Genomic DNA, 24,722 nt, shown 5'->3' on the forward strand with positions numbered 1-24,722 from the left:
CCACATCATCCAAACAGCCTCAGCAGCCTTAAGGGCTTCAGGCACATGGGTCAACAGCTCTGGACACTTCTCTCATCAGGCTGGGCCGTGGGCGACTTGAGGCACAGGCCAAGGGGCATAAATTCACGCTGCCGGCTCGGCGAGGGAGAGGCTGTCACCCACTGCTGGCCTCTAGACTGGTATGCGGAACATTCCCAGTGGCCTCACAGCCAGGACCAAATGCTGCCAGCCACAGACATGCAGAGGGCAGACGACGCAAGAGGAGGGAGGAGGGAGCTGGCTGACGGCGCTCCGCGCTCTGGGCCTGGGAGCCGTGCTCTGCCACCTTAGTCTCAGGATCACCGTGCCCAGGGCCCACCCTGGGAGCACTGCTGTCCCAGCTCCCTGGAGCAGTGCTCAGGCACGGCACGTGTTCCTAAGGAAAACGGCCAAGGATGGCAGGGTTCCAGGCAGCTGAAGAGACACTCGGAGAGGCAGGGCCGCGGCTGCTCCACACTGAAGTGGTGCCCACAGCCTCTCTGGGCCTCTCCTCTGAGTAAACGGGGGTGGGGAGACACTACATCCTGGGTGCTTGTGGAGCTGCCAGAACAGCCAGATGGCTGCTGGCACGTGGCCGCACCCGGGCCCAGCTGCCAGCTCCTCCCAGGCGTCTCCCTGCTGCAGCAAAGTAAACAAATACGGCAATGTTGCTCGAGGCTGGTCCTGAAGGAGGGCTCGGGGAGGGCGGCGAGGAGAAGGACATGTGGCCGGGCTACACTGGCCAGCAGCCATGCCTCAGCACATGCTGAGGCTGATGGTGAAGGAGGCTGCTGGAGCCTGGCAACCTTCCGCTGGGAGACACTGAAGGGTGGTGGTGGTAAGAGGCACGACCCCGGGTTCAGGAGCACTGTCCCCTGTGCGACAGGGATCCAGTGTGGTAACATGGCCAAGGGCTCCCCTACACTGGCTGGTGCTCGAGAGCTCATGTGTGGTGTGTGTGTGTGCATGTCTGCTCTGTAGGGTCACATGTGTGAACTCCTCCATGGCATGTGTGTGATTTCTTGGCACACATGTGTGCGTGTCTGTGGGGTCATCCTGTGGGTCTCACACACCATCTCAAAGCTCTAGGTGGCTGCCCCAAGGACCTGCCTTGGCGGTTAGCTGCCCACCGTGGCACTACCCCAGACCAACCACAGATGGCCTGGGGGCCGTCTCAAGGCTGCAGGGTCTTTGGGGTGGCAGGAGAGTTCCATTGCTGGCCTCAGAGGTGCATCCTTCCCTCGCCCTCAAGGCACTTCCTGCCAAGTGCTGGCTTTTGGGCTTTCTTCCACGGGAGGGGAAGCCTGTGGCTTTCAGAGCCCAATGCTGCAAACCAAATGTCTTCTATTTTGCATTTTCTGCACTTCAAGAAAACATACTTGGAACGTGGTGCAGAGGAGGAGAGACTAAGTCCCATTCTTTGTAAAATCAATAGCTTGTCCTTTTTGTGACTAGCGGGTATCTGGTGGGATGAGTGGCCCCAGTGCCGCAGCGTGCAGTGGGGGAGGGGAGGGCTCTCGAGAAACATCGCTACTCACTGGGGACACAGTGTGGCACTGTGAGGGCCCTCAGTGTGGAGGGGGACCTGTGCCATGCTGCACTTACTTGGCGCTGGGGCCCATGAGCCACCCAAGCCTGTGTCCCCCGCCCACCGCTGCCTGCTCCAATGTCCTGGGAGCAGCCTCCAGCGGGGAGCAAGAAGCAGGCCCAAGTCCCAAATTAAGAGGCCATTATGGAGAGGCAAACATCCCAGCCTGATGGGCACCTCCCCTCTACGAAGGGGCTGCGTAACGACCAACAGGAGGCTGCTGGCAGGGTCAGGTTGGTCTGGGTCTTTCTTGTGCCAGGTGGGTGGGCAAGCTCTCCGTGCCTTCTTGCAGCCTGTCCCTGGCTGGGCTTACGACAGGCAGTTGGGAGGCATCTATGATGTAACCCTCCAGGCTGGCTGCAAAGGAGTGGGTGGGGGAACAGTTTCCCTCACCAATACCTGGACCCCTCCAGGAACACCGTGGACATACTCTAGTAAAAGCTGAATGTCCCATCTCTCTCAACAAGCACAAAGTTATTACAGATGTTTGACCTGGGCCAAGCAAGTAGCAGTAGCAGAGGGAGGATCCTGGTCCTAGAGCAAGGGGCAACTGTGGTCCCCACAGCCTCCACCCCCTTAGCCATGCAGCTCTCAGGGAAGGCGGGGCCCTCACTGCTTGCCAGTTGAGTGATAGTTGCTGGGGCACTCAACCCATGGCAAGGGCCCCATTTGGCAGGCCTCCCTCCCTGCCCAACCCACCATGACCAGGAGGGAAGGCAGCTGCTCCAGCTTCTGTGGACCCAAGTGCCGCTGCAAGCCCCCGAAGAGAAATGCAAGGGCCCCGTGGCTAAATCATCATCGAGCATAGAGATCACTCAGGTACCACGTGGCTCAAGCAAAGACACAAAGGCTCAGAGACATGAGAGCTAGCCATGACCAAGGGCACTGCCCCACCTGCAGACCCCATAGCAGTGCAAAACAAGGCCCCAGCTCTGAGCACTGCTTGCAGGCAATCTCCTGATCTAAGGCTGAGAGCAGCCCAGGCCTGGCCCTGCCTCGCAGCTGGGCAGCAGGTCCATCAGGTCCCTTGTCCTCAGGTACCTCAGGTGTCACCCACTGGTCAGCACTGAGATGGTTTCCTCGCTGCCTCTCCCTCGATCGGTGGCTGCCGGTGGCAGGCTGTCTGGTCCCCACGGGCCCTGTTATCACTGTTAGGGACAGGCCCTTCCAGTGAGCAAAGCCACTGTGCTGAGAGGACCTCCACAGCCCCCCAGCATGGCCTCAGCTCCCTGGGGAGCACATTTATCTTCCGGGTGACCCAGGCATACAGGGCAGCAACACACTGACAGAACAAGGCTGGGGCCCTCCGCCTGCCCACCACCATGCCCCCTGCCAGGTTCTCTGCGGACTGTCGCCTCCTGCGTCACCATGTCCTCAGGAGAACCGGAGTCGGTGCTACACACACCAGCTACACACACCCAGCACATGCTCTGACTCTTACCCCGGCAAAGGCTCCCCACCTGACAAGGCGGTGCTGGGTCGGGTCCCCAGGACCCAGGTTCCCACTGCCAGATCCCTCCAGAATCCCCAAGACTGGTGGGTACCGCTACAAGCAGCTGGAGGGACCTGACATGGGGAGCAGCCCAGCAGCCTGGCTCCATGCTGAGCCTGCCACTGCTGCCAGCCCGGCATCAAACATTCACCAAGAAGTGACTCCAAACAGGAAAGCTGACTTCCAAAGCCAGCCAGCCAGCCCTGGGGAGGGGAGCTAAAAATAGACAGAAGGCTGAAGAAGCGCAGGGGGTGGGGGTGAAGACGGGGTGGCAGCTGGGAGCAGAAGGGGGTACGGTGTGCGCACGCATGCACATCGCGTGTAGCCCACGTGTGCTGCAGCCTGGGGCGTGCGCGCACGGCAGTGGTCCCCAGGCAGCGACGCAGAGGCTGGGCTCAGCTGAGAGCCCCTCTGGGAGCCTGCTGGCCTTCCCTGGAGGTGGCTATTTTTATCAACAGCGGTGGGGCTCCAGGATGCTGCATCTTAAGCAACATGTGACAGCTGGAGCCCAGCACAGTGAATCCATGTGGGCTCTTGACTCCTGGGGAGCAGCCATTACTCCCAGCACTCAAGCAAGCGCCTTGCAGCCCCTGCCAACCCTTGTGCCCCTTCTCCATGTGCTGACCTCCCCTACACCATGACCTCTACCCACGTGGAGGTTTCTGCTGGCTCCATGAAGCCACAGGTTCAACCCCAAAGGTCTCTTTGACCCCTGCTGGGAGTGGGGGCGTGCAGCACTTCCTCCCAACTGTTGTGCTGGTCTCCCTGATGGCTGTGGGGTTGTTGTAGCGCAGTGGGTTAGGGGGCTGCTCAGGACCCCTGCATTTCACTGTGGAGTGCCTTGTTCAGGTTCTGGCTGCTTCCTAATGGGCTCCTGGGGAGAGCAGGTAATGGCTCAGGTGGCTGAGTCCCTGCTGTACACATGGGAGACCAAGGCAGGTCCTGGTTCAACCTGACCCAGCCCTGGCTGTTAAGGGTATTAGCAAAGTGAACCAAGGCATGTCGCTCTGGCAAAGAAGGCGCACAGTGGGCACTTATGGAGCCAGTCAGGATCCTATCTGTTCCATGTACAAGTTCTGCAGGCAGTGCTGATGTGCCCAAGGTCACCCAACAGGCAAGTTCCAGGACCCTGAGAACGTAGGCTGCAGCACCCCCACAGCCTGGTGGTGTGAGTCCAGTGGGCCCAAGAGGGAGCCAGAAGGGTAACAGGAGGCACCAGCGGGGTGCCAGGAGGGCCCAGGAGGGGGCCAGGAGTGAGCCAGGAAGGACCAGGAGGGGGTCAGAGGGAGCCAAAAGGGAGCCAGGAGGGAACAGGAAACCTCTGGGACCTACAGCCACAGGCAGACCCCAGAACACGCTCGTAGACATTGTGAGGCTGTCTGGGAGAACATGGAGAACAGGGGTGCTGCGCCAGGCAGGGCAGAAATGGGGCAGAGCCTCGTGTGTAGCAGGACCGGGGGGAGTGGGGAGGCTATGGACTGGACGGATGCGGCAGAGTCCCATGGCCAGGAACACAGGCTAAGTGAGGGGCCTGGCCGCTGGTGCCAAAGCGAGGAGGAAGCCAGTGAGACAGCATGCCCTGGATCCAGCCCCACGGCCGCTGCCGTAGGACAGGAGCTGCAGTGTGGGAGGTCCAGCAGGGGGGAAGATGTACTGGTGGGGGGCGGAGACTCAGCAGCCAGAACAGAGACGTGGGGAGGCCAGGCGAGAGGGTCACACCGAAAGGGCCCGGAAGGGAACAGCAGGTCCAAGACCGAGGACAGCAGATGTGCTGGTTCGGCAGCTGGAGGCCAGTGCCTGGCCACCGTGAGGGGGGTGGCTGACCAGCAAACGGTGACACAGCTGGAGGCCAGTGCCTGGCCACCGTGAGGGGGGTGGCTGACCAGCAAACGGTGACACAGCTGGAGGCCAGTGCCTGGCCACCGTGGGAGGGGTGGCTGACCAGCAAACGGTGACACAGCTGGGTGCTGGGTGTGGTCCCCTCCCCGCATCATCTGACCAACACGTTATAAAAGCCAGCAGAGAAGCAGGCCAAGGCAGGCCCCAGCATACGTGCACAATACTGAGCATGTGGGTGGGAAGGGAGAGAGCAACAGAGATGGGGCTCCCTAGGCTGGCAGAGAGGAACCAGTCACGTGAGAATGCCCAGGGGCTCACTGTCCTCCCATCAACCTGGCTGAGTCTAGTCTGCTCAGCAGAGTCCAAAGAGGGAAACCAACTCCAGGCAAAGACCAGCACTGATGGTGTTGGCAGAAGGAGATCCTAAGGGCAGCTGGGGCCTCTCTGGCTACCACTGGTCACCACTGTGGTCTGCCAGGCCAAGAACTCATACTGGGTGCTTTGGAGCTGCTGCAACAGGCCCTGACGAGGTGTGGGTACTGTGCCAGAGGGGAGCAGGGGTGTGGGGTCCTTGGCAGAGGTGCCATGGCAAGGTGGTTCTCAGCCCTAGCAAGCTGCCAGGCAGCCTCCCGGAAAGTGAGATGCCACTGGCCCCCCAGTGCCCGGGGAAGATGTTTTGCCGTCACAGGGCTCAGCATGCACTCTGCCCCAGAAGGCAGAGCCCACGTGCTGCAGGGAACTCATGAGCACTTCCTGCAACAGGGCCCAGCCCGGGGGCTGCCACACACAGATACATAGTGCCCAGGCCTTGCGTCCCGCAAGCTTCCCACCACAGCTGTCCCTGAGAGACAGACACAGAACCTGGTTTACGAAGGGAGGGTGTTTGTCAGGCCGGGGACCTCTGCTCCTACATCAGGTGTGGAAGCTGCCTCTATAGGGTTCCCCTGGGATGTCCAGGACCCTGCCGGGACTATGCGTGGGCTGACATCAGTACTAAATGCAGGCAAAGCTCAGAGGACATGGATCCGAGGGGCATGGCACACACGGGTAAGGTGCACACACCCACCACGTGCCACTGCACACTGCGGGCACGGCCAAGCCCAGGGAAGTCTGAAGTCTGGCCCACAGCCCCACAGTCCAGGGCTCTGGCCTGCTGGCCACCGAGCAGGACACGCAGGCCAAGGTGACAGTGGTCAAGCCCACCCTCTAAGGACACATGCGATAACAATGACCCTGAGGGTAGCATGGTCCCAGACTGTGAGTGCCCCAAGGGCAAGGTGAGCTGGAGGAGTTGGCGCTCGCAGGTCCCACTCACCACGAGCTGTGGCACAGGCAGCGACTTGCCCTCCTGGCTCAGGGACACGTAGGTGAAGAAGGCACTGGCGGCCCGGTAACGCTTCTGCGTGCTGTCCACCACGGGGTCGGCGTCCACCAAGACCTCGATTTCCATGGACTTATTGCTCGTGAAGGTCATGCGGCCAGAGATGGTGATCACACAGCCTGTGGAGCACAGCGGGCGTCAGATGGCCTCTCCCCGTCCCCCAGCAGGACCTGGGAGGAGTTGCCACCACGGGGCGTTAGAGGACACTTGGTTAAGTGACATGGAGGCTTTCACAACTCCTAGGGTGTTAAAGGGACACACCAGTAGACTGTACCATTAGTAATTCATAAACGGCCCATTTGTCACTACGGTCTTGGTGGCCACCAGCTCAAGCTCTGCTATCCACGTCCAACAGGCTGCCTAAGCCACTCCTGTCCCAGAGGGGATGCCCCTACCTGACCCACACCTGCACCGACGTGAGCGCCTTCTGTCCTTTCGTAGGTGAGGGTCCCATCTGTGGCCTGCCCTGGCCACATGGCCGTCCACTGCCCCGGGCTGCTCTGAGCACAAGAGAACCTTCCAGCACCTCCCCATCGGTGGTTCTAGGTTTTCAACGCTGAGCTGACAGAGGCAGGCCACACTTCCAAGCTCACTGTGGCCCTAAGTCCCCCCCATGCACTGCAACCATGCAGACCACAGTCCCCAGCCCTCCTGCACCCTGCCCGGTGGGATCCCATGGCACCAGAGCTTCCTCCCAGAAACGCCAGATGCCACAGCAGGAGCTCACTGCCTTTCAGCACCAGGCGACAAAGCTCAAAGCTCCATGCCCCTAACAGCAAGCCCAAGGGCCTTCCCCCACCCCCAGCCCCGACCCAGCCTCCCCATGTGCCTCCCTCATGCCCTGCCCTCAGAGGCTCAAGGTCCTTCCTGCTAGCTGGCCTCGGGACTCCCTGCCCTCCGCACAATCTCTCACTCTCACTGAGAACCTGCTCTTGAGGGAATGGCAGGATGGAAGGAAACCAGCCGTGCTGGCCTGGGGTCCGTGGTCATTATCGTCTTCGATGATGCTACCAGTACGAGCATGCACGAACCCCTGGGAGCTTCCACGGTAGGCAGTGGGACCTAGCTGAGGCCCAGAACAGCCTCTCACCTCCTGGCACAGCCTCATCCAGCACCTGGCTCAAGGAATGCCCAATAGATGCCTCCTAACATGACCCATGGGGCTTTCAATGTCCCGGCTCCAAGACGCTACACAAGACATGTTTAGAGACCAGAGGAAGAGACAAATGCGAGCGCTGTGGGGTTATTCAATGTTAAAGACTCTAGAACATTCCATGCCACATTCAACTTCATACTTACAGGGGGTGCTTCGTGCCGGATATGGCCATTTCTGGGAGAAAAGGAAGGAGCCACATGGTGAGCAGTTGGTGGCCAGACTGAGCTGTATGGTGCAGGGCCACACACAGAGCAACCAACGACAGCCAATGAATGCACACAGGGGGCAGGGCAGCCCTTCCCCAGAGGTCTTCTAACCCCCTTTCCCTGATGGTGACAGTTACCACCCAGGGTCAGCAGCCAAGAGGTAGGAGCCCATTCCTCCTCCCACACCAAAGGCACTGCTGAGACACCAGCGAGCAGGGCCGCAGCTGCCTGAGCCGGAGAGACGGGCCGTCGCCCTGCCTCCTCGGGGCTCGCAGCTCTCCTCCCACACTATCACCCGTGCCAGAATCGGAAGCAATGGCTGCAGACAATGCAGAAGGCTGATTCTGCGAGCACAGACAGAACAGCAAAAAGCAGAGTCCCTGAAGGGACCTAATAGAATTACACTTCATACGAGGCAGGAAAATGGCCAATTACAGCCCCAACTGGAGCCATTTCGCCTTTCAGAGAGCCAGAGTGCTTATGAATGGGATGCAAACTCAACAGCAGGACACACAGGAAGACAAAACCTGACTTGGCTGCTGACTCTCCAGGACTTAATCCAAAACCCAGTGTTGAAAGGTGTGTCCTGGGTCTGACACCAGGACAGAGCTGGCCCCACCTACCGGCCCAGCTCCCCCAAGGGGAAGGCCACAGATTGCCACAGCCCAAGTGCCCGGAGCTGCCAGGCGCCTGGGGACACCCAGAGGAGGAGTGTGCAGTGGTCCACAGCTCTGGTCATGAACCCCACATCCTGCTGGGCATGGCAAGGAAAGGTTCCAGCAGCGTGCCTGGGGCTGAGCTGAGGCGGTGGGGCCAGGGCACTGAGTTGATGACAGTAGGTCCTAGCAGCAGCTGTCTCCACATGCCTCCTCCCAGGGCTCTGAGGATGCAGGCGGCAGAGAATGGGCGCTTCCTCCACAACCTGCACAGGGGCATCCACACAGCCCCGACACCATGATGCTGGCCGGTGGGGGGGGGGGACAGTGCCAGGCATCTGACTCCTCGAGCCGGGAAAGCATCCTGCATGGCAATCCATGCCACACAATTTGTGGTGAATTCATTACAGCAGCCACAGGCAGCCGCTACAGTCCCCGAAGTGAGTGTGCGGCCACATTACATGGCTGCAGCTCACTGCCATCAGTGACGCGGGACTCTGAGTAGCTGAACTAAGGGGCAGGCATGCTGTGACACACACAGGGAAATTCTAAGAACCTTCCTGCCACTTGCCATGATGTCTCTGGATTCAACCAGGAATGCTACAGTTCTGAAAGGAACCTAGAGACGCGAGGGGAGTCCCAAGGGGATTGCAGTGGCGAGGCAGCCACTCCCGCAGCCTCATGCAGGCCGAGGGCTGTGGGTGGCAAGGCTGCTTGATGCCTGTGTGGGCAAAGGCACACTGCCAGCCTGGAGGTCTGTGGTCACTTACTCGACTGCCTTTGCGAGTCGGAGCAGCAATCCAACTCTCCTTGTGGGTCCCAGCAGAGCATGCCCCAAGTGGGGCAGCCTGGGGTCATTGCTTCAGGGCTGGACCCTAGTGAGGCCAAAGGACGTCCCTTCAGAGCTTGAGTACAGGCCCCTTGGGCCAGGTGCAGCCAAAGAAGTCGTCCCATGTCTGCACTGCCCAATATGGCAGCTACAAGCCACCTGTGGGATCCAGCACTCAGAATGGGGCTCATGTGCCTGAGGAATCATATTTTTTATCTCATTTAATTATTTTAAAATTTCACTTAATTTTAATTACAGGTTAAAGAGTCCCATGTGGGCAGGGCTATCTCTGGGGACAGCAGAAGTAGTTCTTGCAGGCAGAACCAACAGAACACAGAACATGCGGCGCTGCTGGGGGTGAAGATCCGCACTGGCCACACGGGCCTCAAGGGCCACATGGGCCTCACAGGAGTTCAGCCAAACAAAGGGCCAGAGTGGGGGCTGATGGGAGGGTGCCTGCTCTAGGGCTTGGGCCATTCACAAGTTGCCACAGAGCCAGAAGTCTAGGCCCAATGACATGGGGGACAGCCGCAGCCACTTGGCACCCAGTGCAGGCACTGCCTCATCCACCTTACATTCCCGGTGGAGGGCTCCCGCCAGGGTCCACACAGCAGATGCCTGGCGGTTGGGCCAGCTGTCAGGAGACCCCAGATTCAGGTTCAAATCTGCTTGCCAGGCCTCCCTCCTCTTCCAGCTCTGTAAAGGACAGGCCCTGGGGCCGTGGGCAGGTTCTCGCCCTCTTGGCACTGTGGTTTCCAGATGGGAGGAAGCGGTCAAGGCTTGCTGCATCCTCACTGGGCCATGGGAGAGGTGAGCAGGCTGCAGCACTTGGTACCAGGCCTGGCAGCCTGAGGGAGGGGAGCAGAGCCCACGGAGTACCTGGAGGGGTCGTGCTGTGAGTCACAGCCACTCGGCTCTGAAACAACTGCTGAGCCGCCTGGATGGCGCGCCCATTTAACTGGCAGATGCCCCAGTCCGGCTGCCTTGGCACATGGGCATCGTTTCCGGGCCAGTGGCGGCCAGACTTCAGCAGAGTGCCAGCGATTGGGAAAAGAAAACAAAACAATTAAAAAGAATAGCTGTTAGCAAGCCTGCGAGGTTGCCAAGTGCTTGCAAGCTGAGGAACGGTGTGACAGGTATACTTCCAGAGGAGCTGTGACAACGAACTTTCTTAAGGAGAATGTGGAGAAGGAACCAGCCCTTTGTGTTCTTCGATAACACAAAGCCTTTTCTAGAAGATTCCTCCTTATCCCAGGTGATCACTCCTCTGGACAAGTGCAGCTTTAGGCTTTCTAACCCAACGCCCTAAAACCACACACTAAATATAGCTACTTTCCCCTTTCACTTCTTGGCGGTTCCCGTGGCACTTCCACGTCTCGACAACAATCGAGATGGAGAGGTGAAGCACACGCTGTTACACACCGGCTGGCCATGGGCCTCGCTGTCGGGGACACCTGCGTGGGCAGTGGCCCGGGGAGGTTGATGCACGGTGCCAGGTGAGGAGCCCTGCGAGGTGGGCAGGCGGCACCTTGGGTCAGGGACACTGAGGCCAAACAAGATCCAGTGTCACAGACGAAGCTCCCTCCTCTGTCCCTGCTGCCTGCAGTGCATCTACCTTGCCACACACCTGCCAGACGCTGTGACAGGTGGCAGCCTGGCCCAGTGGGCTTGAGTGCCCGATGCGTCACACACAGGCAGCCAGCTGTGAGCACAGGGGCGGCAGGTCAGCAGCAGCATCTGCGGTGGCTGGCGAGGGGCAAGGCTGGCACTGCAGTGGCCCAGACAAGGGCAAGGGGTGTCCCCAGAGCACCAAAATATTATCACATAAAACCATCCTTATCCTGACTGAATGCTACCCCTGACTCCAAACTGAGTTACTGTCCCAGCAATGACAGGAGCCGCGCCTTGGTGGACCCCGGAATCTTCCCAGCCACTCAGCTTCTGCTCACCAGGGCTGACGAGGTGCTTTCCCTCCTGACTCGGCTCAGAGGACACACACTGCTCCTTCACCAGGTGCCCTGGACCCAGCAAGGCTGCAGCCCTGCACTCAGGGGACTGCTCCAAGAGCCAAGTCAGCCATCGTCACCAGCAGGCTGGCTGCAGGCCCACCCCTCCCTCCTGGACCCACGTGCACGCAGGCAAGTGGCAGCTGGGGGATGGGGAGATGTGAACCACTCTGGATTTCGGGAGAGCGACAACAGCAGCTCCTGCAGTGGCTGAAGAGTGCCCGGAGCCCGACGGGAGCTTCACAGGACTGAGCACGGCAAGGAGTCGCAGTCACGCTGGACCAGTCAGAGGACCCCAACCCTACGGCAAGTGTCCCAGAAGAGACTTAGAGAGGGACAGTGAGGGGAGGCTGTGGAGGCAGAGGTCGCAGCATTGCCACCATAGCCAGGAAACCAGCTAGCACCCGGAGACACAGGGGCTGCAGGCGGGCAGGAAGGGTGGGGACGTGGCCTTGTCACACCTTGGCCTGGGATGCTAGCTGCCATATCAAGCCCCTGGCGTGTGCAGCTCACAGGGCAGCCTTGGGTCATTGGCACAGCAGTCTCACGGTGCCTCCCACAACCCAAGGCAATGAGCGGGGCCCACGGAGGGTGGCATGGAAGGAAGTGCTGGAGTCCTGAGGTTCGCAAGCGACTGTGGCGGTTTACCGTCTGCCCTGACCCACCCCACGCGTATCAGGAACCCAGGCCAGGCCCCGGGGGACTAAGGCGACATGTCACACAGTCCTGCCCGTGACGCTCCTGCAGTTTCTGTTGCCAGGACTGAGACCTTGGCTGCCAGGGAGAGAGAGCAGGAAATGAGCTGACGACTCCGGAGCGTGTCATTCCTCTGGCAGAGAACAAATCAGGTGTGACAGTGCTGGCCCCTGGAGGACCTGGGCGCACCAACAATCACTCCACAGCCGCTCCTAATGCTTACGGCCAAGCACAGGACAATGGCAGCTCTGTCTCTGCTCCAGGCAGAGTGGCTGCGGCAGGCCTTGGTGGCACAGACCCAAGGCCAAAGCCAAGGGAGGCGGGTACGGGAGTATTGCAGCCAGCCCTGAGTATGGCTCAGCCCTGCAGCTTTTTATGGCAGTGGCAACCGGGTGAGGACACTTGGCCAGCCCCATCCTGGATTCTGGGAGCACACTGACCCACGGGGAATGCCTACCAAAAGTGACAGTTTCCGTGGGGGGCCTCTGATACAATGGCTAAGACACTGCGTGGGACCCCCGAATGTCCTACACAAGTGCTCCCCGCTATTCTTGACTCCAGCCTCCTGTAAGGTAGACCCCAGAGCCCCAGAGGATGGCTCAAGTACTCGGGTCCCTGCCCACTCCTGTGGGAAACCTGAACTGAACTCCTGGTCCTGGTCCTGGCCCGCAGAGAGGGAACCAGTGCACGGGGGTCTTAGTCTCTCCCGCTCTGTGTAACTCTAATTTTCAAGTAAGTCACTCTTAGCCACTGCAGCTACCCCCATTCTGTCTGAGCAAGAATTGAGTTGAAGAGTGGTGGTGGGGTGTCCCCTTTCCAACTGTTCTGACTGCAGTAGCATCAGCCTCAAGCCCTGCGTGCTGATGCTAAGGGACCTGGCTGGCACAGCCCTCACAGGACAACCAGAGTGTGTAAGGGTCCTCTCCCGAGGGTTTTGACTGCACCATGGACAGCGTGCGTGTCATCAGGGTAACCTCCCCAGGCACAAGACACGGGACTTTCCCTCTAACATTCATAGAGCAGGTCACCTGAGGAGAGATGGGACCCACGTGCTTGGGGTTGACAGTGAGAATGGTCTCTGGGAGGCACACCACTAGTAGGAAGAGAGCCACGTGACAGACTGTCCAAGCCCTTCCCTCAAACTGTCAAAGTCCCCATGACTGCACCTGCCCCTTCAGGCCCTTGCCATGCCACCTGCCAGGCAGCACCACAGCTGGGCTGGGGCACCACAGAGGTTGGGGACCAGGGCATGGTGAGGAGTGCCTCGCTGGCATTTCTTCCACTTTGTCACCCCCCACACACGGGGAGCAGTCCTACCAACAGCTTCCTCCAGAAAGAAAAGGCTGGGTGGGTCTGCTGCCCTTCGCTCCATGTAGGAGGGGTGACAGCCTCATCTGGGACACCTGGCACAGACAGAAATGCCACCTCATTTCCACAGGCACACACAGAGGTCCTGGACACGGGTGCAAGGCCGCCAAGGGCTCCTCTGTGCTGCTCCTGCTGCCACCAAACCCCTGCCAGGATGCTAGCTGCTGGCTTGGTGCTTATGGCCAAGGCGGCTGAGCACAGGACTCTCCATGGAGCTGTCTGCGCTGTGTGTTTCACCAGATGGGAAGCTTAAACCATCGTCACCAATCCCGGCCCTACAGATGGCAGCAGCCAGGACTAAGCACGCACGTACTCTAACGCCCTGCAGCTCAACCCACAGGTGACGCGGTGTAAGCTAAAGCCACACCGGCGCAAGAGACCCAGGAGCACCATCTGGGAGGCACGGGGACCTCAGAGCACTGCACCCCTCCCATCCCCCATTCTGTACCTTTCCTGATCTTGTCATGGAAATTAATGGCGTCAACGGAAGCGGTGACGATGTTGGTCTTACAGTGGCGTGCGGCCACAATGCCAGCCACTTCGTCCATGAGCTTCATGGTGACACCTGTGAAGCAGAGGCACAAAGCACGTGAGGGGAGGCAGGCCATTTCACATCCAGACACCAGTCCCCATGTGCCCACATGCCCCCTGTGGCCCACTCAGTGCCAGTTTCCTGAGGAGCTCTGACAAATGACCCTGGCAGATGCCCAAGACCCTCACAGGGTAACCACCCTTCTCCTCACCCCTGCACATTCCGCTCCCTGCCACACCTGCCAGGGATGTGTGCAGACATTTGCCGAGACGGGATGGGGGCAGGCAAGTCAGAGGGTAACGTGCAAACAAGGCTGTGGGGAAGGCAGAAGCCACCTCCAGGACGGGGTGGAAAACAAGACAGCTGCTTTAGAAATGGGAGGTTTTTTTTTTAAAAGATTTATTTTTATTACAAAGTCAGATATACAGAGAGGAGAGACAGAGAGGAAGATCTTCTGAAGAGCTTGGAAGTTTTCTGCCCTTTGTGATCCCGCCTTGATGGCTTGGCTGGGGGCTGTGTGGATTCTAGGCCTGACACCCAGCAGGACACCTGGCAGGTCACGTAGGCAGACCACTCCTCAGGAAGGAGGTACCTGGTGTTTGATAAGATCCACCGCCCTATAGCTCATCGATTTGTACTTTTTGAAAGTTGCTAGTTTCAAACCCACCAATAGAAGCCTGCTAGATCATGACTGTATAATTAATAGCCTGAAATGTATAAAAACTGGAGAGCTTGGGCTCTCGGGGTCTTTCTTTTCTCTTGGGGCTCTCTCTCTGGCTTGCGGGCTTGCTGTTTGCTAGCCCTGCGGATCCTGCAGCGGCTGGGCTGGGGGAGGTGGCTGGGAGACCTAGGTTAGTTTGAATAAACCACCTTTTTGCCTTAACACGGACTTCAGGCTTGATGATTATCTGGGGATTTCAGAAACCGGCACAACATTTGGAGGTCCCACCGAGATGACATTTTGGGGTTCACTGGGATCCCCAGGTCATCAAGACTGAGGACGTGTTTGGTGAGTGTCACCTAACTTTTCTTTGCCAGCTACTTTTTCAGCTGAATTTTGTTTTTGCGCCCAGCATGGGGGCAGGAATCCCTGAATGGGTTAAGTGTTTGTGCCTGGTGAGTGGGCCGGAAGGCCTCTCCAGGTGAGGCACCTTTTTGCCAAGGAGGAGCTGGTACGTTCCTTCCCAATGTTTTTTTTATCTTTTAGTAGGCTTTTTAACTGTGTGTCTGTTTTGTCGTGAAACTGTTGTATGTTTTTGTGTCTGCCGGCTATAGGATAAATGCTTGCTAGGATAGTTAAATTGGCTGCAAAAATTTGAACTATTGACTGTAAAATCTGGAACTGTGAGAACTTTAAGAGGACCTCTTACCTAAATTAAATTAAACCTATGAGTGGCGTGCCTAAGTTAAATTGAACCTATCTGTGGCCGCCTAAATTCTAATCTGAATACAGCAAGGGAAAGTTTCTCTAGATTAATTTTCTGAGCAAGCAGGACAGCCGAAAGTCTCCGGAGGATAGGGAGTCGGCAGCTGACATTACAGGGTCTGGGCGGACGCGTAATTCGGCCCTGTTGGCTGGGGCTTCCTTGGTGACGACCGGGCCCCCACGGCTGACTTCCCTGGGTCCAAGTGCCTGACCTGAGGGACTGTGGGCTCTCCCTGGTTCCGAGGTGGACGGACCAGCCTGCCTGGGTTCCGAGTCCGATGAGTTTGGATGCAGCCTTCTAACTGGGCGTCAGGTTCGATAAGGCTTCTGCCTGCAGAGTCTGATGGGGAAGGCGGCCTCCTAGCTGGGTTCCGGATTCGAGGGATAGGTTGGTTATTCCAAGCTCGAGAGGGAAGAGCCAGTGTCCAGGTGCCAGGTCAGAGGGACCGGTTTGTGTATGTGTAGCCTAAGTTCCGAATCCGAGTGGTTGAAAGGTGTCCTTTCCACCTGAGTTCCGGGTTCGAGAGGCTGTTATGTCTTTGTCTTGAATTGGATGTGTCCCTGTCCTGCAGCCCTGTTCTCATTTTGGGTTTGATGACTGAAAGCTTTCTCCAGGTGATTTTGGGTTTGGAGTCTGAAAACTCCCTCTGCTTCCTGGTGTTGCAGGTCGGCCTCAGCTTGGCTTTTAGGCATTGATATGCATATGTAGCAGGACCTGCACAGAGACAGCCTTTCGCCATCCAACCACCCCCCTGCTGGGGAAAGGCCTGGGATAATTTAACTCTATAGTCTGGCTTTAGTCCCCTCTTTTTAGAGTTCCTATGCTAAATCAAGGTGTTTTGTGTTACAGCAACTGACTTCAGGAATAAACTTTAGGGGTTTTGTAATGCTTTCTGCTCCTTTTTGATTTTGAAACTTAATGTGGCTTCTAGTGTTCCAACATTGATCAAATCTGGCTTACTTGTTAGCATGCTCAGTTAAATGTACATTTAACCAACTTATTTGAATCTCTAAATTGTTCAAAAGTCTGAACCAAGTCTCCTGACTTTGGGAATTCCATAAGATCCATGGAATTCTCAAAGATAGAGACAATTTGGATAATTTAATTGTAATTTGAAATAATCTGGATTATCTCACAGTGTTATGAAGTTATGCCAAGTTGGTTGCTACTTACGTTCTATTAAAGTGATGGATATTTACATGGTTGCAGAGAATGCATATTGATGTGTATGTTTATTAGTCAAAATATTTTTTTAATCACGAAATTGATTCAGGATGTAAGTTATCTGTGTTCTTATTTGCAAATTATTGTTTCTGAGACTTTGTCTTGCAGGAAGACAACAAATTCCTAAAAGAATGTGTGGTGAAATTGTCTATATTGTGTAAATTTTCTAAGTGTTTAACCTTTAAAGCAACAGAACTGAAATTGAAGTTTGATGCCTTGTTACAGAACAACAGCGTTTTAACATCTCCTTTTCAGTTATTCTCATCTTGTTGATGACTAACCCTGCTAACTAGGTTCAGTAAATTCTTCTGGCGGCGGAACTGGAGTTCTTCCATTCCCTGACTTGAATGAAACAGAAGAAGATGCTTCAGGCCCTAAAGGGAGGGGCGTGCTTGGAGCCTGGTCTTTGACTTTGTCCCTGCCATTGTGTTGCTTATCTGCCTTAATTCAAGAAAGAGGAGGTTCCCAAGTTTGCTGGAAGGTGGTAACTGCTTCTGGTTCTAAAGTGGGTTTGCATTTTAAAATGTTTTCATGGATTGGCTACATTTGAAAGATAACTGAAGACTGCCTGAAACAATTGTGTTTAAAATCTAACCTGCTTTTATTTAGAAAATGTAGATACAGAGAATTGGCAGATGAAGGATGGTTGCAAGCCTGAGAATGTGTTCTTGGTGAGAAGGTTATAAAAGGAGAATTATGAAAAAGAACATTGCTGTTAAAATATTTTGCCCTACAGGAGTATGGCTACCATAAGATGCAAAAGGAAAGGTGGAGCAAAATACTTAAAGGTTTAAGCATGTTAGTATTTCACATTAATATCTAATGTATGCTGACATTTGAATTTGTTGCAAAATGCCTTTGAAGTGGACATCTATGGAAGTGCTCCTGAATATCTGACAATGGAAGTTTTAAGTTTAGAGGACTGTTAATGGAAACAAATTGGTAACTTTGTCAATTGTCTATCCAGCCTCATTTCAGTAAGCTCTGTTGTTATTCCAACCTTTGAATTTGTTAAATTCTTAGAAGTAATGTGATGATATTATGCACTAATTCCTGTGTTTAAGGTTATATCTGCCTTTGGTGACTGACCAAAGAAATACACATTTCGTGTCTCAGAAAGGTAACTTAATTGTCTTTGTTAAATTCTCATGGTTTAAAAGAGCTGCATTTTTCAAGAAATATTTGTGTGGTCATTTTATAAGTGATAAAAAAAAATCTGATCTGCTACTGTTTGAATGAATCTGATCCATTACTGTTTGAATCAACCTGACTCTTCAGATTTTTGGAATTCCTAGATGGGCCCCTAGGAATCTCAAAATCATAAGATTTGTCAAAGATTGCATCTTTTGATTGGTAAAGATAATTGTGTAGAAAAATTTGGTTACAAAAATGACTTTAGGAAGCCTTGTCTACAAGGAGCCAGGATTAGTTGCAATCCTGCCAGGAAAGCTCCAGAAATGATTGATGTAAAAATTTACATGAGAGGAACTCCCTCATCCTAAATTTTAGATAACAGATCAAAGAGGTACTTTCACCCCCAAGTAGGGGAACTGACAGACTAAGAAAAAAAAGAATCTGCTAGAGAAACAAATTGTTTGTTGGTATACTCCCTCTTGTTATTATGTAAATTCCTCAAACCTTCCCTCCTGATGTCCAAGTGACCATCTGGTTGTGGTGTTATCTGTCATAGTGGTTAGGCCCCTAGGTCTAAAAAGTGCAAGATTGTGCAAAATTCTACAGGTGCACAGCTGGTTTCACAGTGCTATCTAAATGTGACAAGCTATGTCATCTATTTTAATTTGCTTATAGATAAAAATGCTCATGAATGAGAATTGTTAAGCTAAATCCTTTTGAAAATAATGTATGGATGCACAATTAAGCTCTTGGAGAGTCATGTCTGTTTCTGTTTTCTCAGGACCTATGAAGTCTGTTCTGCATGCATTTAAATGGACTTACTACTAAGGGCACAGTTTCAAAACACCATAGGATGCCAAATCCTCATGAACTAGGTGGTAAAATGTATGGCTATGATAACTCAGATGTCAGGTAATGTTAAAATGCTCCAACATGGGAAACAATTCTTACAGCAGACTCATAGACTATCTTGAGTAGCACTCAGTGGCCTCAGAATCAACCCAAAGGCATTCTGGTCTGACAGAAGAGCCAGCAAGAGAGCAAACATATCAGGTGTGGAATACCAGGACACTGCTGCAAAGAGTGTCCCTCCGTGAAGGACCTCTGTGGTCCATACCCCTGTGCAAAGAAGCAGCCATCGAAGATGGTTGTGCTCTTCTCTCAGTGGAGGAGAGAACTTCCACTTTGTGTGTGGCCTTGTCTAATGCCTCGTGGGGTTGTTGTGGATTCAAGAAGCTTCTACAGCCTAAGCATCGTGTGTCAGGAGCCTCAGGTGATCACTGACGTCACACATAGGAGTGCTAATTTATTAAATTCATTAGAGTCACTGTGTACTGACTTCCCACGCAGGACCTGTAACTTCAGAGTTATACTAGAAAGATATATTATTAATATTCATAGATTTCTCTAAGTAGTGTCTTGTGGATCTAAAAAGCCTTATTAACAAGAAGAGCTTGAAATACATTGGCTACCAGTGGCCTGTAAGTTAGTTGGCCTATGACTGCTCAACCAGTGCCACAACTAAGCCTTCCTGGGGTAGGACACCCTGAGTGCTCTGAAGCGGAGCTCATGACTTCCTCACTTGCCAAACTATTTGGAATCTGTTTGCTCTCCTACTTAAGATTCTTGTATTCTTGAATTGCAAGTACATAGCTTGTTAGACTATAACCAGTATATTGCTTACCTCTGCCTTAAAGTGCATAAAGTTCTGTAACCTCTTGTCAGAATACTACAAACTACTGAGTTATTGTAAATGAAAGCCTGTTTAAATCTTTTGCCATCAATAGCATGACTAGAAGGTCTTGCAACAGAATGCTTTCAGTGCTATGCTTTATGTTCTAGGCTGTGCGTGTCATCCCGGAACTCTTAGGGCTTGCAACAATTGGTAAAGTATAATTGTTTTAGAAAAATCTAACACTTGCCTGTTCCCTACTGTTGGATTTGCCAATTTTCAAGAAAAGAACTCTGCCAAATACATAAAGGGAATCTGAATGGCCTTTGTCTCAGGGAGCCATGGTCACGGGCTTCCCTTCCCCATGCAGCAGACAGACCTGGAGTTAAAGGCTGCGGAGGAAAATGGGCATGGAGATGAGGAAGAGGCCTTTTTGGACTCTGCTTGGCATGGAAGCTAGAATGAGGGTCACCTCTAACCTTCTTTGGAGTGATGTGGGTTTGTGCCCCTCATTAGTGCTATGGTGGCCTCACAACCTGAGAGGGGCCCCACCAGAGTTCTGCCATGCATTCCAGGTTTGATTGGAGGCAAACTCCACCTCCCTCTGATTACTTTGGTGGACATCACCTACCTAGATGTAAAACTACTGTTGCATTTTCAAATGCCAAATGCAATAATTTCCAAAAAGTCAGCTTGCATTTACCTGTCCTGTAATGGGCTTATATCCTGATGCTGCATGCTAATCCTTGCATTGTTACTGTGCCTTCTGATTGATCTAGGTCAACTATTTATGCAGCTCAGGGGGAGTTTCATGTGTTCCACTGAAATATTATTTGCTAAAACAAAGGTTAAAACCTAGCAATTCTTTTGCATCTAAGCTCTAGAACTCAAGTATTCAAACTAAAGTTTCACGACCTACTAAGTTGGAAAAAAAAATTATAATTATGTTTTGTTATCTAGACTTCAACAAAGAAGGGCCTTTCAAGTGCCAGGCTGTACATTGAACACCTGATGACTTCTGCCTTCTATCAGGAACCGTTAGATGGACCCCCCCAACTGCTGCTGTTACTCAACTGCGCCCCGTCAGCAGGAAGTAGTCAAGAGCGGACGACGACGTCCCCTTTCCTTAAACTGTTGGGGTCTAGTCCTCTGTCTGGAAATACAGGAGCCAGATGGGATGATAGGCAGTTAGGGTCTCCGGTTCCTGACAGAACTGTGTTGTATACATGTAACATCTTAACACTAAAAGATTCTTAAATGTTAGTATTTTCAATGATGCTTGTACATTGTTAATTGTATTACTAAGTGTGTTATTGAATCAAAGATTTGATTAGTTACTAGAAAGAGGGGGGAATGAAGAGCCTGGAAGTTTTCTGCCCTTTGTGATCCCGCCTTGATGGCTTGGCTGGGGGCTGTGTGGATTCTAGGCCTGACACCCAGCAGGACACCTGGCAGGTCACGTAGGCAGACCACTCCTCAGGAAGGAGGTACCTGGTGTTTGATAAGATCCACCGCCCCATACTTTTTGAAAGTTGCTAACTTCCCTCCGATGATTCACTCCCCAAGTGACCACAACGGCTGGTGCTGCGCCGATCTGAAGTCAGGAATCTGGAACCTGTTCTGGGTCTCCCATGCGGGTGCAGGGTCCCAAAGCCTTGGGCCATCCTCGACTGCTTTCCCAGGCCACAAGCAGGGAGCTGGATAGGAAGTGGAGCTGCCGGGATTAGAACCGGCGCCCATATGGGATCCTGGCGCATTGAAGGTGAGGACTTCAGCCGCTAGGCCACGCCACCGGGCCCGGGAGTTTTTTTTTTTTAAAGGCTGAGAACAGAGGAGCCACATGGCCCAACAACTCCATTTCTAGATACACCCCTGAGATCAAAACAGACGTGTTCACAGAAACGCTTGTACACAGCCATCACAGACGTGTTCACAGAAATGCTTGTACACAGCCATCACAGACGTGTTCACAGAAACGCTTGTACACAGCCATCACAGACATTCCCCCACAGCCAGCCGACCAGTGGGGACAAGCAGGTGTCCACCAGTGCTGGGGTCCTGAGGTGTGTGTGGAGGACATGAAGGTGTAAAAAGAACTTGCAGGGCTGCAAGGAATTTCCCGCTGCATGGCAGGGCCCAGCAGATGTCTCTGCAACCACCTGAAGGCATTTCCACCTCCCTTTGCATGGACAGCAACAACCCCGCTGGGATTTCTGTAATCTATTTAGGCATGTCTGCCACTGCGGAGTTGGTCTGTACTATCAATGTGAGCTTGGAAGTTGATGCTGCTGATGAAGTCTTAGCAAAAGGGCCTTTTATTATTCACACTGTCTCAGCTGTCCCCATTGACCATATGCTAATCAAGAGCGGTAAGTCCCTGGCTGTAGTGGGAATCTATGTTAGGGTTCTCTCCTTTCCTTAATCCTTCGCGCCCTCCTCCTGTGATGCATGTCCTCCCTTAACTGATTCAAGACTAAGCTGTACAGTGAGGATTGCAGAAGGAATGTGTTAGTGATGGAGAACTTCCTGACCACAGGATTAGTCCAGCTGATATCCTGCCTCAAGGTGAAACAATTGGCAGAACTATCCTTAAAAGTTGAAGGTGTGAAGAGTTGGTGCCAGAGTTTGTGAAGCGTTCTTGCATTGTCCATTATGATTCTGAAATTGTAGTGGTCCATTTCTTTCCTCTTTACGCCTACTCCACACACCCTTCATGAGTCCCGAACTCGGTTGGAGCTGGACTCAGGCACACCGGTACAGGCACAGCTGAACAGCATGGCGCGTGATCCATGCCATGGAATGATACCTGCTATGATGTGGCACAGCTCAGAACACCACACCAAGTGAGAGAAGCTGGACGTCAAGGGACACAGAATATTGAGCACCGCATGTATTTTACTTCATTAAAAATGTAAACTGTACCTCTCAGTAGGCTGAACTATGCTGCCAATATTAACCCATCTGTTGCTCCTTAAAAGCTTCAAAGTGATATTGATCAGCCTAACGGCTGCCATAAATTCTGGAAAGTTGTGAGCATTTTAATCCTTGGAGTATGGAATGATTTCTAAAAATGCAGAGCTAAAAAAAACAGGCCCCCTCCCCTCTCCTTGTACGTCAGGAAAAGTGAGGGCAGCTGGGGTCGCGGGCAAGGGAACAGGTTGACCCCATGGCTGCACTGCTGCCTCCGTCCCCTCAGTCTCGTAGGAACCACACCAACCATATGTCCCACACGAGTCTTGCTGGCATTCAAACTACACAACTGCCACGGGGGCACCAATGGGGGAATGGCCACAGGCTGAGGATGGCCGGGGAGGACCGTGGGTTGGGTGCGTCGGGACAAAGGAACCTTGGAACCTTGTTTGGGAGGGTGTGATCACGGTGCTGCAGATGTCAGAAGCATCTACTTAGGAAGTCACCTACGCAGGATGCCTGAGACTTTGTACAAAACACTTGGGGATGGGCCCGGTGGCATGGCCTAGCGGCTAAGGTCCTCGCCTTGAAAGCCCCAGGATCCCATATGGGCGCTGGTTCTAATCCTGGAAGCTCCACTTCCCATCCAGCTCCCTGCTTGTGGCCTGGGAGAGCAGGAGAGGACGGCCCAAGGCTTTGGGACCCTGCACCCGCGTGGGAGACCCGGAGGAGGTTCCTGGTCCCGGCATCAGATTGGCGCGTACCGGCCCGTTGCGGCTCACTTGGGGAGTGAAACATCGGATGGAAGATCTTCCTCTCTGTCTCTCCTCCTCTCTGTATATCCGGCTTTCCAATTATAATAAAATCTTAAAACAAAACAAAACAAACTTGGGGATAAGGGGTAAAGCCAGAGGGGCAGACACCCGGGGGGCTTGACTTCTGCATTTCTGTAACAAAAGGTGGCTTTTTGTTTTTATTTTTAAAAGGCAAAGCTACAATCCTGATTAAAAAGATGTTTCTATATCAATGTGTTTCTTAACGAATAAGAGGATCCTGCTCCCAATAGGGAAGACATGGCCATGAAGCTGGGTGGGAATTGACATAGAAGCACCTGCTTGTACACCTGCCTCACCTTGGGTTCCGCACCCTAGATGAGAGGGAGTGACACGGGCAACGCGATGCGCCCTGGGGTCACCCGGGCTTGGCAGCTGCACAGGGGGCTTGTGGTACACATCGGACATCTGCTAAGCTCAGTGTCAGTTTGATCTGGGGAGACCGGAGGTCTGGAGCTAGCTGCTCAGCAAATGAAAGAGAAACAGAACATCTCTGAGAGATACCAAGAGATACACAGAGAGGTGTGCACGCTGGGTTCAGGAGGGTACAGGCACGATGCGAACACAGGGCCTTGCCTACACAGGCACCCTGGCTTCAGGCCTATGTGCTGTGCTAGCGTGCACCTGTGTGTGCATTAAGGAGCTGAGTAGAGAGGGCGTATGCCCATCGGCTGCTTCCTCCAGGGCTCACAAACACATGTAATGCCACAAGAGCTGCACGGACGTGTGCCAGTGCCTGCAGCAGGGTGGCGCTGCCCAAAGGCCTCTAAGCACCGGAAGCCAACTCCTGGGCCCAGCATGGAGGCCCCGCAGCCTCTGAGGCATGCCGTGTGGTCGTGTGGAGTGATGTCACAGTGGCCACTGGAGAGGCTGTGCCTGAGGGACAGAGCCAGTGTTCTTCCCAAACCAGGGAGCTGGGTGAAGGAGACGGGATCCAGACTGGGGCTTGGTGCCATGTGTGGGAACAGTGACTGGTACCACAGCAGATGACCAGGACAGTGAAGGGTCACAACACTGCCAGTCACAGCGGCCCTCAAGGCAGAGCGGGGCTCCGTGTGCCCACGGGCCCTCAGCTGGATGCACATGGTCCCTCCCATAAGCCTGCACCCCAGGAGGCCACAGCAGCTGGTGGAGAGAAGCAGGGGCAGAGGGCGGTCAGAACTCCCTGCACGGAAAACCCGTACTACACTCCTGGGGAACTCCAGTATTGTCCAATCACCCAATGCTTGCTCTTCGAAGGCAGGCTCTTGGCCCAGCAGGTGGTGAAGTCAGGCCCAAGCCAGAGGAGACAGGCCTGGCTGGGAGCTGCCTGATGGCTGCCTGAGTCTCCAGCCTCCCCTACAGGGCACTTTTAAATGCGGCTGTAGTGGACCCCAGAAATGGAAGGTGAAGTGGGGTCTGCTGCGACGCAACGTGTCAGCTGCACTCTGGTGGCTACTAAGAGGGAAGGGAACTGACTACACTCGGACGCTGATGGCAGGCCCTCTCTTCCCCTCCTGGCAAAGAGCTGCCCTGGAGTCCCTGCAGGGCCTGTGTGTAAGCTGCCCATTCCTGCGGCTGAGAGAAGAGACAAGGTCAGAGCCCGGCACAACAGTCTAGTGGCTGAATCCTCACCTTACTTGCACTGGTTTGTGTCTTATCTAGTACACTTCCCCTCCAGCTCCCTGCTCATGGCCTGGAAAAGCAGCCGAGGATGGCCCAAAGCCGTGGGACCCTGCACCTGCGTGGGGGACTTCGAAGAGGCTCTTTGTTCCT

General features: G+C 54.2%; 1 protein-coding gene across 1 annotated transcript in view; it reads right to left on the bottom strand.

The window, feature by feature from the left end:
* ACOT7 (acyl-CoA thioesterase 7) overlaps positions 1-24,722 on the bottom strand; it is a 92,585-nt gene that overhangs the window by 3,090 nt on the left and 64,773 nt on the right. Inside the window, exons 7-8 of the mRNA XM_004596086.2 lie at positions 13,684-13,800; positions 6,253-6,437 (exon numbers count right to left, since the gene is read on the bottom strand). Coding sequence (XP_004596143.2) covers positions 6,253-6,437; positions 13,684-13,800 — 302 coding nt within the window. The remainder of the gene's footprint in view (positions 1-6,252; positions 6,438-13,683; positions 13,801-24,722) is intronic.

The sequence above is a fragment of the Ochotona princeps genome, chromosome 2, assembly GCF_030435755.1.
Source record: "Ochotona princeps isolate mOchPri1 chromosome 2, mOchPri1.hap1, whole genome shotgun sequence".
NCBI lineage: Eukaryota > Metazoa > Chordata > Mammalia > Lagomorpha > Ochotonidae > Ochotona > Ochotona princeps.